Source organism: Engystomops pustulosus, chromosome 9, assembly GCF_040894005.1.
Source record: "Engystomops pustulosus chromosome 9, aEngPut4.maternal, whole genome shotgun sequence".
NCBI classification, from domain to species: Eukaryota; Metazoa; Chordata; class Amphibia; order Anura; family Leptodactylidae; genus Engystomops; species Engystomops pustulosus.
Window position 1 is genome coordinate 91,955,485 of NC_092419.1, and position 15,034 is coordinate 91,970,518.

At 46.3% G+C, this 15,034-nt stretch overlaps 1 protein-coding gene across 3 annotated transcripts in view; it reads left to right on the forward strand.

Annotated features, from left to right (window-relative positions):
- Positions 1-1,115: 1,115 nt before the first annotated feature.
- Positions 1,116-15,034, forward strand: part of LOC140076835 (kinesin-like protein KIF14) — an 84,346-nt gene continuing 70,427 nt past the window's right edge. The window contains exons 1-3 of one of the 3 annotated variants that reach the window (XM_072123578.1): positions 1,116-1,157; positions 5,090-5,126; positions 13,951-14,711. In XM_072123578.1, coding sequence (XP_071979679.1) covers positions 13,954-14,711 — 758 coding nt within the window. In that variant the 5' untranslated portion in view covers positions 1,116-1,157; positions 5,090-5,126; positions 13,951-13,953. Of the gene's footprint in view, positions 1,202-5,089; positions 5,127-13,950; positions 14,712-15,034 lie in introns of all 3 variants that reach the window. The other 2 variants (XM_072123580.1, XM_072123577.1) reach the window with 2 other exon arrangements.

Here is a 15,034-nt window from a genome sequence, read left to right on the forward strand (position 1 = left end):
ACTGCTTAAAACCGGACCAAAAACGGGTTCAAAACGCCATGTGTGGCATCCCCCTTAGGGCGCATTCACACGATGCGTTGCGTCGCTTTGTGCATTGCGTTTTTGACGTATTCCATAACACTTGCCATAACACTGTGTACGATGCAGTTAGTCAACGCAAATGTTAACAGTAAGGCCGCCGTCACACGATCCGCTAGGCTCCCTTCATAACGCGATGCTAGCGCACAGGGGGAGGTCCTCAGCCCGAACGCACATGCGTTTCCAGGGAAACGCATGCGATCGGCTTATCAATCGCATGCGTTTCCATGTTAACGCATGTGCGTTCGGGCTGAGGACCTCAGCTAGCGTCGCGTTATGAACGGAGCCTAGCGGATCGTGTGACGGCGGCCTTACTGTTAACATTTGCGTTGACTAAGCCGATCGCATGCGTTTCCCTGGAAAAACATGTGCGTTGGGGAGGAGGACCGCCCCCTGTGGGCTAGCGTCGCGTTATGAACGGACACCTTGCGGATCGTGTGACCGCAGCCTAATGTAAATAGGCAAATCACCTCTCCTTTTGACGTATTCCACGCGCTTCAGCCTTGATTACATGCTAAGGTTACATTGTGTTTTAGCAGATGCAGTGGAAACAGAATGTAACCTTAGCATGTAATCAAGACTGAAGGCAGTGGAATGCGTCAAAAATGCAATGCACGATGCGACGCATTGTGTGCCCTAAATGTGCCCTCAGGGCGCGTTCACACGTTGCGTTTTGACCTGCGTTTTCATTGCGTTTGAAACGCATATACAACAGCTGAGGAGAGGTGATTTGCCTAATTACATCACTGTTAACATTTCCGTTTACAAAACGCATTAACGCATGCATGTTGTTAACGCATGCATTAACATTGCGTTTACAAATGTAAACGGTAATGTAATTAGGCAAATCACCTCTCATCAGCTGTTGTATATGCGTTTCAAACGCAATGGAAACGCGACCAAAACGCAACGTGTGAACGCACCCTCAATGTACATAATGCAAAACACCAGGTGCTACTTACCGATCACAATGGAAACATATATGCAATTGGATTGGATCAGGCTGAGCTCCGCCCACTGGGGTTTGTCATGTGACCACTAAGTCTATTTGAGGTAGTGCTGCAGATCTGCCGCTTGCTGTGAGCATTTGGTGAGGAGAATAGGTCACAGGTTTTCTTGATGGGTTTGTATGGAAAAAAAAAAATTCTATTAAACTGGAATGTGTGAACGCAGCCTTTACATAATTATCACTTGGTAGTTAAAGGGTTTGTCCGGGGATATAAAAAAATCTATATATGGCTAATGGGGCCTAAAAACTACCAGACTTCTTCGTTTGGTGGTCCTGTTCTCCTGACCACAACTGGGCACCTTTCTGGCTTCTTGTGTGTTATAGGGGGATCATCAGGGTCCTCGGCACACACGCATTTTGCCCCCTTTGTGACACCCATTAGCTGAGGGGCATGTCCTGTTACACCTACAAACAACATTACTGGTTGATTAAGTTGATGGATCTAATTCACTTGAAGGGGTCGCCAAAGGGCTGAAAAAACTTGGCTGCTTTTTTTTTTTTCAAAAAACAACGCCACACCTGACTGTGGTTTGTGGTGGGATTGCATTCTAGTTGTATAGCTCTATGGATGATGCCACACATGGCGTTTTGAACCCGTTTTTAATCAGGTTTCAAGCAGTCCATTAAAAAACGCATGCGTTTTTGACAGGTTTTACCAATTATCTTAATGAAAAATGGATGCGTTTTCAAAAAACACATGCGATTTTGGACAGACTGCTTAAAAACTGACCAAAAACGGGTTCAAAATGCCATGTGGGGCATCACCCTAAATGGAATTTGGTGTATGTATGTGTCTATATAGATATATAGATGTATAGATATATGTATAGATATGGGTTCCAACATGGATTTACAAGGATGTGACTGCCAAGGGTAAATTTACCCTAAATTTTTAACTTAAGATTGTTTGGAGGTTGTCCCCCACTAGCGTCAATACAGTTCAATGATATGGTGGAGGGGGAGCACTAGATTTTTTGCTCTGCCATTCAGAGCTGAGACGAGCGTTGGGTGGGCACGTAGATACACCAAAGAACACATCACGTTTTGAAACGCTTTGGGAAACACTCATCTGCATTTGTAGGAGGCGTTTTACCTTGATGCATTTAAAATGCATGTTAAAAGCTTGTGAAGGGGTTCACGTGCAGTGTTATGTTCAGTTTTGAAATGCACTGTAAAGGCTGCGCCATAGGGGAGTGTTCCTGATGACGTATGCGTTTCCACCGAAACTCTTGTGATCGAGAACAAGGCCCATGGCACATCTGTTTTTTGGTGTGTCTATGTTTTGGGCTTGCTTGATTTCTTAGGGCGCTGTCCCACGTTGCGTTTGCAGACGCAAACGCAGACCAAACCACGCCCACTGGGGCGGTCCGCGGTCCGATCGCATCGGCGATTTCCATAGAAACATAGAGAAACGCCGATGCGATTGGACCGCGGACCGCCCCGGTGGGCGCGGTTTGGTCTGCGTCTGCGTTTGCAAACGCAACGTGTGACCGCGCCCTTAGGCCGGCGCCACACGTGGCGCTTTGTCTGCGCTTGCAAACGCAGACAAATTCGCGCTTACCGGGGCGGGCCTCGGCGTTTCTATGGAAATGCCTGCGATCGGGAACGAGCCGCCGGTGTTTCACGTTAAATTAACACAAAACACCGGCGGCTCATTGGCGTTTTTAGGCTGTTTTTGGGCCGTTTTAGTGCGTTTTCAGATCGTTAAAAACGCATGCGTTTTTGACCAGTTTGAATTAAGATAATTGGTCAAACCTGTCAAAAACGCATGCGTTTTTCAAAAAACGCACGCGTTTTTTAACGCATGCGGTTTTAACGATCTGAAAACGTACTAACTAAAAACGGCCTAAAAACGCCACGTGTGTCTTGGGGTGAAGACACACGTGGCGTTTTTAGGCCGTTTTTAGTTAGTACGTTTTCAGATCGTTAAATCCGCATGCGTTTTTGGCAGGTTTGACCAATTATCTTAATTCAAACTGGTCAAAAACGCATGCGTTTTTTAACGATGTGAAAACGCACTAAAAACGGCCCAAAAACAGCCTAAAAACGCCACATGCGTCTTCACCCTAAGGGTGAAGACGCACGTGGCGTTTTTAGTTAGTGTGTTTTCAGATTGTTAAAAAACGCATGCGTTTTTGTCAGTTTTTGATTGCGCAAATTCGGAAAACCGGACAAAAACTGATGCGTTTTCAAAAAACTGATGCGTTTTCAAAAAACTGATGCGTTTTCAAAAAACTGATGCGTTTTTAAAAAACAGATGTGTTTTTTAACGCATGCGTTTTTTACGATCTAAAAAGGCACTAACTAAAAATGGCCCAAAAACGGCCTAAAAACGCCACGTGTCTCTTCACCCGAAGGCTGCGTTCACACGTTGCGTTTTGGTTGTGTTTTCATTGCGTTTTGAAACGCATTACAACCGCTGAGGAGAGGCCCAATTACATTACTGTTTACATTTGTTAACGCTATGTGTGCGCATGCATTAACGCATGCTATAACACTGTTTACGATGCGTTTTGTCAACACAAATGTTAACAGTAATGTAAATGTGCAAATCACCTCTCCTTGGCTGTTGTAATGCGTTTCTGACATTTACGAGACTTGTATGAGAATTGTGACGTTTTTTTGGGGGGTCCATTTTATAATTTTGCACACATGACGCTTATTGGGGGCATGGTGTTACTATTTTATAGTTGCTGTATGACGCTTGACTTGTGCTTTTTGTAAAGTGTTCAACTTTTCCCTGGTGCCCTGAATTTATTAAATGTAACTTCATAAATTGTTACAAATGCATGACATCTCGTGTGTCCTTAAAGGGGTTGTCCCAACTATGATTACACCCCTACCAACAGATTGGGGCATACAAATCTAATTGTTAGGGCGCTGTCCCACGTTGCGTTTGCAGACGCAAACGCAGACCAAACCACGCCCACTGGGGTGGTCCGCGGTCCGATCGCATCAGCGATTTCCATAGAAACATAGAGAAACGCCGATGCGATTGGACCGCGGACCGCCCCGGTGGGCGCGGTTTGGTCTGCGTCTGCGTTTGCAAACGCAACGTGTGACAGCGCCCTTAAGCAAGTGACTGCAGGGACCCCAGTTGATCTTGAGAAAGGGGATTGCTTTTTTGGTAATTGTATGGAGTGGCAGGACGAGACCTGTGTTGTCATGATTAGTGGAGGTCCCAGTAGTCGGACCATAACTGATCAGACTCCACAGGGGGGATAACAATCAAAGTTGGTAAAACTCCTAGGGTGATGACACATGTTTCTATGGAAACGCCTGCGATCGTTAAATTAACGCAAAACACCGGCGGCTCGTTCCCTATCGCGGGCGTTTTGAACCCATTTTTGGCCCGTTTTTAAGCAGTCCGTTAAACGCATGCGTTTTTGACCAGATTTTCCAATTATCTTAATTAAAACCGATCAAAAACGGGTGCGTGTTTTAATTAAAATAATTGGTCAAACCTGTCAAAACGGATGCGTTTTCAAAAAAACGGGCCAAAAACGGGTTCAAAATGCCACGTGTGCCATCACCCTCATTGTTAATCCTGGTTCCTATGACAACCCAACTTTTTAAAAATCCAATTGTCACAGAGACCAAAAAAATTCTGGGTGGGGCTACAATGATAAAATACAGTTCTGACTTACATACAAATTCAACTTAAGAACAAACCTACAGATCCTATCTTTTATGAAACCCGGGGACTGCCTGAATTTTGCTGATCTCACAACTTTTTAAAATTTTTTTTTTAAATGTATTCTTTTGAAACCTAAGTATGAAATAGCAGTAGTTGCAATCCCGTGCAAAAAATACGTACTTTGAGATGGATGCGGGTCTTATGAAAACTATTTTTTTCAGCATGAACGAACTGTAAAATGAAAAACTGTGCTCACAACTGTAGCAAAGCTGCATGTTTGTTTTTTTGTTTTTTTGTTTTTTTAATGCCTCCCCAAAATTCTGTATTGAGATATCAGCAGCTTAAAATCTTTTCTCTCTTTCAAGGAATTAATGAACAAGTGACATCATTGGAAGCTATCAGGTAATTAAATCTGTTTCTGTGGTGTGATGGGATTTTTTTTTTTTTTTTAACACATTCTTTGCCTTAGGGCAATTGTTAAAATATTATTCTGCAGCACAATACAGCGGGCCTTATGGGACTAGAAGAAGGTTAAAGGGACAGCGTATTTGTAACTCTGTATTCCAGCGAGAGTGCGGGTGCAATGGTTATTTCCCAGGATTGTCGCTATCACAGGGGGTTGTGGGAGTAGAAAGCCAATTCTCCGTAGTGATGTCAGTGCAGCAAGATAGACATGTCTGGTGTGTGGCCACAGAGAGATTTAGCAAAGGAATTGCCCTGAGCTGGGATGTGGCAAGGAGCATGCTGGTCTATAATTAGAGGCGAGAGGCTTTCTTCATTGGACCTGAACAACTGAGGACCCTCCCTAGGCGATAACCCTCGGAGCACCTAGAACACTGCCTTCAGCGTATGAGAGATTCATCCCACATGTTGTCTGACAACACAAACAATCAATCTTCTCCCCAAGAAATCTATTAAAAGTGACAAACGGACAGGAGAGAAGTCAAAGAGGAAGCACAGCTTTTCCTGTAATGTATTTTGTATTAGAATTTGCTATATATATGACCCTGCGTTGCTTTTACTTGTGCATTTGCTCCCCCCCCATGTATAAATGTGACATTTTTTGGCTTTCAGAATAGTATAATGTTGCTTAGGATGACAATGGGTTTGCCATTAAGAGTCATAATGTAGGAACGTTAGTCCACAGAGGCCGGGATCGTAATGTTCAGTAAGTTCTTTATTAGTTTTTATTAACCATATCCTAAAAACTTCTGAGCTCATATTATGTAGTTCCACCGCGTTCAACAAAAATCACTGCCCTATTTCAACCTAATGGTGATGCCACACGTTAGGGTGATGCCACACATGGCGTTTTAAACCAGTTTTTGGCTCGTTTTTAAGCAGCCTGTCCAAAAATGCATGCGCTTTTTGAAAACGCATCCTTTTTTGACAGGTTTTACCAATTACTTTAATTAAAACTGGTCAAAAACCAAAAACGGGCTCAAAAAACCCGTTTTGAACCCGTTTTTGGTACATTTTTAAGCAGTCCGTTAAACGCATGCATATTTTGAAAACGCATCCGTTTTGACAGGTTTTACCAATTATCTTAATTAAAACTGGTCAAAAACAGATGCGTTTTCAAAATGCATGCGTTTTTTAACGGATGCTTAAAAATGGACCAAAAACTGGTTCAAAATGCCATCTGTGGTATCATGCTTACGGTTTTTGTAATGGAATCAAAACGCACTGTGGACGCCCAAGGCCACTCGCATATGCGTTTCTATGCAAACGGGTGCTGATTGGTAATCGCATGTGCAACACCCTCGCCGATGCAATGGCGAGGTAGTGCTTGCGAATACGTCCCACCTGCATGTAATCACCTTACACTACATGGTCCTGATAGGACATAGGGGTATTGCAGTGGTGAATCCTGCCTGGCAAGGCAGAGGTTAAGTATTTTGTATGATGCAAGATGCTATTGTCCAATCATATGTGTTACATCCTGTCCTTTGTAAGCTGAGATGTGATTGGAGGAGCAGCCACCACCTGACCAAAGGGAGGTAATAAAACCTCTGGCCAGGAATGTTCTGGAAACTAGATTATTCTAGTAAGGATTCAGAGAGATTCTGTTGTAGGAGAATCAGTGAGTGAGTGAGTAATCTCTGTCTAGCCCATACCAGAGCAGGAAGAGCCTAGCCCCTGCCTCTGAAGAGTGGAGCATTAGACTAGAGTTAGTGTAGTGAGGAAAAGGGGTATCATCTTACCTTTGAAGGTGATACCTGAAGCCCTACAGGACAAGCTGAAGCTTCCTACCAGGACACAGCTGCCTCCCAGCCTGCCCTCTACTTCCAGGCTGGTGAACTATCTCCTGAGGCTCCCTCCAACTCACATCTCGGCACCCTACCTACCTGTTAAAGGCACGTTTGCTGCGGTTCCTGCGGTTCAAATAAAGAACTGTAAGTTGTTTTCTTCAACTTCTGTCTCCGTCTGGTCCCTGCTAATACGGCTGCCTTCATCACCGGGCACCCTGTCCATCACCCAGAGACTCACACTCGGGACATTAAGGGGTTGCCCCAGGGAGATCCGCTATAGCAGCCTCTCCCTCATCATTTCTTGCCAACACCACCCTGCTGGAGACCTGCCAGGCTGTAGGACAGCCCTCCGGTTCCCCCGTACCAAGCACCGTGACAATAGCGTGCTTAGGCCGCAACCGCCAGCCACTCCGGTACCGCGGGCCCCGGCTGTCTCCAGGCCTCACCTTTAGGGCTAGGCCCCGGTAGGGGATGTTGCAAGTGGCGTCACGAACAGGATATTTACTTCTGTGCCTTATCCTGGCACTAAAGACTGTACTTTATTATTAAAAAGACTGTGCTGCCTAACCCTGCTGCCATCCGGGTTAGGCCCAAGTAATTGTGTGTTTCTGGATTGAACTGTGTTATACTGCTGCCACGTGCTGTCGAGCGCCGCTCCAGCACTCAAGAGGTTAATCCCTGCAAGAACTGTACCAGCTCTGCTACATCCGGCGCTGCCGCGCCTGAAGATTTTTACCTCACGAAACTGTGGCGCAGCAAGTAATTCCAGCCCGCCAAAACTTTCACTGGCGGGAAACCCAGAGACATCGCTAAGCTCCGCCCCCTGCGCGTATGGCGCGAATCCTGCCTCAGCGCGCTGTGGCGCAGCAGAAAATTCAGCCCGCCACAACTCCTGGCGGGAAAGACTCAAGCTCCGCCCTCTGGCGCGAAACTCTCCCGCGCTGCAACGCCAGTGAGAGCCCACGAGGTACCTCAGAGTCAGCGCAGCCGCCATCCAGCATCAAAGAGGTTAATCGGCCATCTTGGATTTCTCCACGTGCTGTCTCCTGTCCTGCTGACATGCCGCACAGCCTCCGAGATGAAGAACCAAGTGTCGCATGGCTTGCCCACGAGCCTCGGGCACCTTCCTCTGCTGCACCGCTTACTGCTGTCTCCCGTACGCAGTCTTCAATGGCGGATTCTCCACAGCGGCTGCCTCCTCCGATGACGGACCTCCTGAGGACCACCGCGGATGTGAGTACCATGGCCCCCAGGGCCTATATCACAGTGACTGTGACTATATCTCCCTTAGCCCCGGCTGGGGTACAGTCCGGCCTCCCTGCAGAGGATCAACATCTCCCCATAGGAGGCCCGGCTACAAAAGGGACTCTCTTAAAGGGGCCTGACCCCTTATTTAATGCTGCTGATCGTCCTGCGGAGTATCCAGGACCACCTGCTAAGAGGCCCAGGCTGTCCGGTGAGAACGCCCTGCCAGCTACAGAGGTTACCACCGCCAGCGCAGCAGCGCCCCCAAGAGCTACAGGTCAGCCCAGGAACAACAATCCTTCAGCTGTCAGCAATGAAGAAGTTACAGCTCCTGCGGTCATCATCATGCGCTCCACAGCGCCCCCAGCTACTGAAGGTCAGCCAGAGAAGTGCCTGCCTCCTTCCTTTGCTGAGATGCCTGCCGCCGCAGATGACCTCCCTGCTGTTCCAGCTCCAGCTTCTGGGTGTTCCGTGTCAGCAGTTCCAGTGTCTACCACCAGATGTCTTCAGGTGACAGATCTCAACACTGCTTTCTACACCCAGGCTGATGATGTCCCTGCTGCAGTTCCTGCTTCCATGCCTGCAGCCATTGCTCTTGAGCAGCAAGATTAACCCCTGAAGGGCTGTAGCCCACTTCAGGTACTGTGCTTATTGTACATAATGTATATTTATTTCCATTAACCCTACAGAGCCAGAGACTTTCCTGAGACTCTCATCCCTATTTATCTCAGTCAAGAGACATACCTTGAACTGATTACTGTCATGTGCTATGATAGCACCCTTCCTCTGCCACAGCAGAGATTCCTACTCAAAGGACTCTGTCCCTCTCCAAATAGAGGAGACCCTTTGCTTCTACTGCACTTTTCCCCACCTCAAGGGCTGTACCCAGAAGATGGACTTTGTCATTAGAGACCTTCTGAGAGACTTGTGGCCAATTCCAAGGAAAAGTTGCTATTGCTATTGACTATTATTTTGCACTTAATGCCTTTCCTTTTAGGTACGGACATTTTGTTTGCACTTCCATGCCTTTCCTTTGCAGGAAAGAGACATTTACTATCGTGCTACCCTGAGTAGCCTATCTACCTCTGTAACGTTTGTAACGTTCAAGATGTGTACCCATTGGGCTCCTAAGCCAATGTGATCTTAACATGTTTGCACACTGTCAGAAGATATGCCAGTAGTCTGCATTAACCCTTTCATAGGCTTTTCAGGTTGTAGTGTGGCTGTGTCGGACCGTCTTTTATGTAAAACACTGACCGCTACCTGATCCCTCAAACCGAGGTTTGCACATGGGGGTAGTCCGTAAACTGCGGGTCTTTAGGGGACCGGGGGTGTTACAGAGATAGCACCTGGATGCCACTCATACATGGGTAAGGATACCAGTCAGGAGGTACTCGTGTCGCATATGCTAACGCAATGCAGATAGACACCTTATATAATTGCCGCCAGGGAAGAAGCGTTGATAAAACAAATATACAGGCCTTGGTGCAAGGAGTGGATTACAGGACATGACACCACACCTTTCCTACTGTACAGTTCGGTTTAATGGCGTCAGCGACCAACTGTCATACAGCTACATATCTTTGTCTTAGTCCGACACCAACCCAGGTGCCTGTCTCCAGGACCATGGGCGGTTTGTCCCTACACCTCACATAGCCTGCACTTCCCAGAAGTGCCCTTAGCCCCCTCTGTGCCCCAAAACATCTGTAGTCGAGCCGAGGGCGGCTCTTTCAATTGCCCCCGGGGTATGCAACACCCTCGCCGATGCAATGGCGAGGTAGTGCTTGCGAATACGTCCCACCTGCATGTAATCACCTTACACTACATGGTCCTGATAGGACATAGGGGTATTGCAGTGGTGAATCCTGCCTGGCAAGGCAGAGGTTAAGTATTTTGTATGATGCAAGATGCTATTGTCCAATCATATGTGTTACATCCTGTCCTTTGTAAGCTGAGATGTGATTGGAGGAGCAGCCACCACCTGACCAAAGGGAGGTAATAAAACCTCTGGCCAGGAATGTTCTGGAGACTAGATTATTCTAGTAAGGATTCAGAGAGATTCTGTTGTAGGAGAATCAGTGAGTGAGTAATCTCTGTCTAGCCCATACCAGAGCAGGAAGAGCCTAGCCCCTGCCTCTGAAGAGTGGAGCATTAGACTAGAGTTAGTGTAGTGAGGAAAAGGGGTATCATCTTACCTTTGAAGGTGATACCTGAAGCCCTACAGGACAAGCTGAAGCTTCCTACCAGGACACAGCTGCCTCCCAGCCTGCCCTCTACTTCCAGGCTGGTGAACTATCTCCTGAGGCTCCCTCCAACTCACATCTCGGCACCCTACCTACCTGTTAAAGGCACGTTTGCTGCGGTTCCTGCGGTTCAAATAAAGAACTGTAAGTTGTTTTCTTCAACTTCTGTCTCCGTCTGGTCCCTGCTAATACGGCTGCCTTCATCACCGGGCACCCTGTCCATCACCCAGAGACTCACACTCGGGACATTAAGGGGTTGCCCCAGGGAGATCCGCTATAGCAGCCTCTCCCTCATCATTTCTTGCCAACACCACCCTGCTGGAGACCTGCCAGGCTGTAGGACAGCCCTCCGGTTCCCCCGTACCAAGCACCGTGACAATAGCGTGCTTAGGCCGCAACCGCCAGCCACTCCGGTACCGCGGGCCCCGGCTGTCTCCAGGCCTCACCTTTAGGGCTAGGCCCCGGTAGGGGATGTTGCACATGCATTTGCATAGAAACGCATATGCGATCAGCCGCGAGCCACCCCAGTGCAGTTGATTCCGCACCAGCAGCACATGGAAATCTGGAAGCTGTGTGTGCTGTGTCCCCCGCTGCAGCTGTTGGGGGTGATTCTGAATCCTGCACAAGTGCCTCATGTAGTAATATGACTGTATGCATTTACTCTGTCCATGTAGCATGTTGGCATACATTACATGCATACATACATTTAATGGTATATATTAAATGAAGGCCTGTGACATAAATGTGGTGCACAGTGTGAATATGCACCAGAATGCCCCTTTATGTGCCAGAAACACTTCATGAATACATATAAAAGCAGTTTGCATATGTATTTATGTGCAGTCTATGCCAGAATATTGTTAAAGATTGCTTAAAGGAAACCTACCACCACGGATTTACCTATCAAGGTAGATCTGGTGGTAGGTGCATCTAACGTTTGTAGGGATAGTCCTTTTTAGGGCTTATCCTTTACTTATATCTTTTATAATCTTGCATCAGGGTAATATGCAAATTTTTTAGAGGCTGGGACTGAGGCTACAGTGTGCAGCTACTCCACGCCCCAGTAGCCTCTTTGATCCTCCTCTTCACACTGCTGCGTGCTTACCCAGACCAGATCCCAGGTGAGCACAGGGCTGGGTGGAGAAGGGATGGGGTGTTAGCGCTCCTCACCAGTCCCCATTGAAAGACTAGCTGCAGCCCTAGCCGGTCTCGGTGCATTGAGACACCACGTGCTTGCCACACTTTGACTGGTAGTCAGACTTTCATTGTGATGGTGAGCAGATTACTTCCACAAATACGGCCATATTAATAGGCCCTAAGGTGGAATGGACTTCATATACTGATGACATAAGAGCCGCAAGCAATAGACCACAAGTCTGTATGTGGCCTGAGAGCAGCCCATGGTTGTGTGCATGTAGCCATATCCATCAGCTATATGTCCCTTTCGAAAAAGTATTTATGTTGTCAGCTTGGTTTTGGTACTGTATGTAGTTTGCTTGGTTATGGTCCCATATCAATGTAGTAAGCTTGTTACTGATGATTTATCTATTTAGTAATGTCTGTTCTTGTGCTGTACTTTATATATTAAGCTATATAAATACATTATACATATATTATATCAAGCTTCTTGTACCTTATCTATCTAGTAAGCATCTCCAGAGTCTAGTAAGCATCTCCAGGGCCAGAACCTGGACAAGTCACACAGCCAGGTGGAGAAGGGGCTGGGATAATAGAGCGCCTCATCTCTCCCCTCTCCATAGCTACCTGAGCGACTGTGCTGCAAATCCGTCCAGGAATAGGACCTGATCTGGCAAGGTGTTCTATGACACAGTGTGGTGAGAAGTCATTGATGGTTGTGATCTGCCCCATTATTGTCGTGCAAATTGATCCCAAGTATTGAGAATAGTGCTAAAATAAAGTCAATTCCAGGAAGTTTTTACTTTGCTCATGCACATAAATGTGAGATCTTCCATCCTCTCGGGCAGTCAATGCTCACATGGGGCCATGGAAAGTAGTTGTACGTTCGTTTCCATAGAAAAACATGGGGTCCTGTGCTAGCCGGTTACCACATTTCCCAAAACAACGGTCCTCAAGGTTGTTTCACACTTGAGTTTGTTCCGCATCAGAGCTTGAGTGATTTATATTTTTTAATTTTTTTTTTTACAAAGCTTACACTGGGCACACAAAGGCTGAGTTTACACGTGGCAATTGCCATCTGTATACAAACTCAATACAAACCCCCGTGGGTAGGTCTCGATACTATCACATCCTTGGAAACGTGATCAGTAATCGGCAACTGGTGCTTTGCATTGTTAAAGTGCAAGACATAAGTTGCTGGTAATGGATTGCATGTATTTCCATGGAAACGCACATGTGATCGGGCCAAGGCCTGCCCAAGGGGGTGGTTTTCCCTGCGTTTCTAAATGCAAGGAAAACACTGTGAAAACAGCCATGCACATTTGTTTTTCCTTCCTGACTTGACTGATGCCTTTCTAAACCATTCTTTTCTATATGCTTTTTCACACTGATGTGGTCCGTGGAAAAAAAATTTCAGTGTCTATCCTATTTTGAGAGACCACATTGGATCAGTGTGAAATATCTCGGAGATCTTGGAATGTGGAGGAAAAGCCACCACCTTGAACTCTTAGGCTAGACATTGTATTTGTGGCCATGAGCTGGCTGCACCCAATCGCGACCAGAATAGAGGTCTCACCGCAGCATAACCTGGCCTGGTGGCCAATTCACAGAAGATAGGACTTGCAACATCTTTTGCTGGAATACGGCTACTCTGCTCTCAGCTGAGAGGGGAGGGGTGAGGAGTGCTCCTCTTCCCCCTCTTCTGCACCTGGCTATGTGCTACACCCAGGGTGCATGTGCATATAGTCTTAGGCCAGTGGCACATGACCATACTCAGTCCATGAAAAACGGACCATGCACTGTCTAGATTTCCATGTAGAGCATTGTGTTCACCATAGGGCTGGTCAATGGTGATGCTTTGTGTATTCCAACAGCTCTATAGTCTAGTAAACAATTTGTGATCTAGTAGCTCTACACTTGCAATACTGGCACTGTTTTTGGTAGAAAGCAGAAATGTTTTTGAATTTCCAGACAATCCCTTTAAGTGGTTCACTTTTTGTAGGTAATAACCACTGCACACTGGGAATATCATCTGATTTTTTTTTTGGAGATGTGTTCCAGTTTACTTACTGCCCATTTTGTCACCCTTGGACATCAATTTTTGTAACTTGATCAATAACAATCACTGCGCCTGTAAGTTGTAATGATACAGCTGATCATGTATATGGAAGCGATTACTTGAAAATGAGGCATTTCAGTTGTGACATTGTTATATATTTTTTGGGGGGGAGTAATATTAAATATTTAGATTCAACCAGGTCCATGTGATGAATAGTTGTACCTCTGCTCTGCTATGCACACATGTGGCTATAATATTCATCTTATGACTGTATTTTTTTTTTAATTTAGAAAATGTGCGACATTCCCTCTCCAATCGATGGTGTCATGGAGGACGCTGTAACCTTCACTCCAGAAATATGCAGGACCTTTTTGATGCCTCTGAACCGCTTAGAACCCATCTCTGATCAAATGCCGAGCACTGCGTCTGTAGAGGAAGCTACCCCAAGTAAGTTTCAATCACTCACTACAATGGTTACAAAGGCTCTTTTCCCTGGAAAACGGAAAGCACCAGATGCCGGTCAAGTGAATGAGGAATCGGGAAAATGTTCAACCCAGAAGAAAATTCCCAGATCGGACATTGATGCCGCATGTCCTTTGTTCAACAAACAAAAAAGGTCACTTGAAGGACAAACTCCCTACTCAACTGAGGGGTCAAAGCCAAGAAGAAGCAAACTTCCCCTGCTAAGAAAACATGCCACAACCCCTATTTCCCAGGAGGACAATCTTGGAGAAACCACCAAAAGTTTTACCTGCGAGGCCAGCAGTGGGAGGTCCTCCATGGGTTGTGGGCCTGCTGTACAAGAAACTACTATAAAAGGCTTTGAAAATGTCACAGAGCAAAAGGTCTCAACAAGTGTGATTATAGACACACTAACTATTAATAGTTCTGGGGCAAACAATCAAAGTTTTCCTAAAAAGTCCAATGTTATGCCAGAAATCAACCCGCCACCTGCTAGGAAAAGCCATGCTGTAGTTGGGGAGTCAGAAGAGTCTGTCTCGGAGAATGCAGCAGTGACGGTGGCAGTACGTGTCAGACCTCTGAATGATCGGTAAGTTTACTTTTGTTAAAAGGGTTGTCCACTTCTCAATAAACCTCTTCTATTATACCATGCTGCCCTCTGTAAGCTTCCTTTCCCTTACTGCTCCAACCCATCCTCATGGCAGCTCCCAATGTGTCTCTCTCACTGACAGACCCAGGAAGAGCAGAGGAGGGGAGGGAGCAGGATTGGGAAGATCTCCGCTGCCTAAGGCCCCTGCTATTAATCAGTGTTCAGTAAGCATCAGGAAAGCTGAATCACTTGTTAAACATCCTGCGAATATTATTAAGTGAGTAAAAGCACTTACAAGCACTAAAAGCTTCCCCAAATTTTTT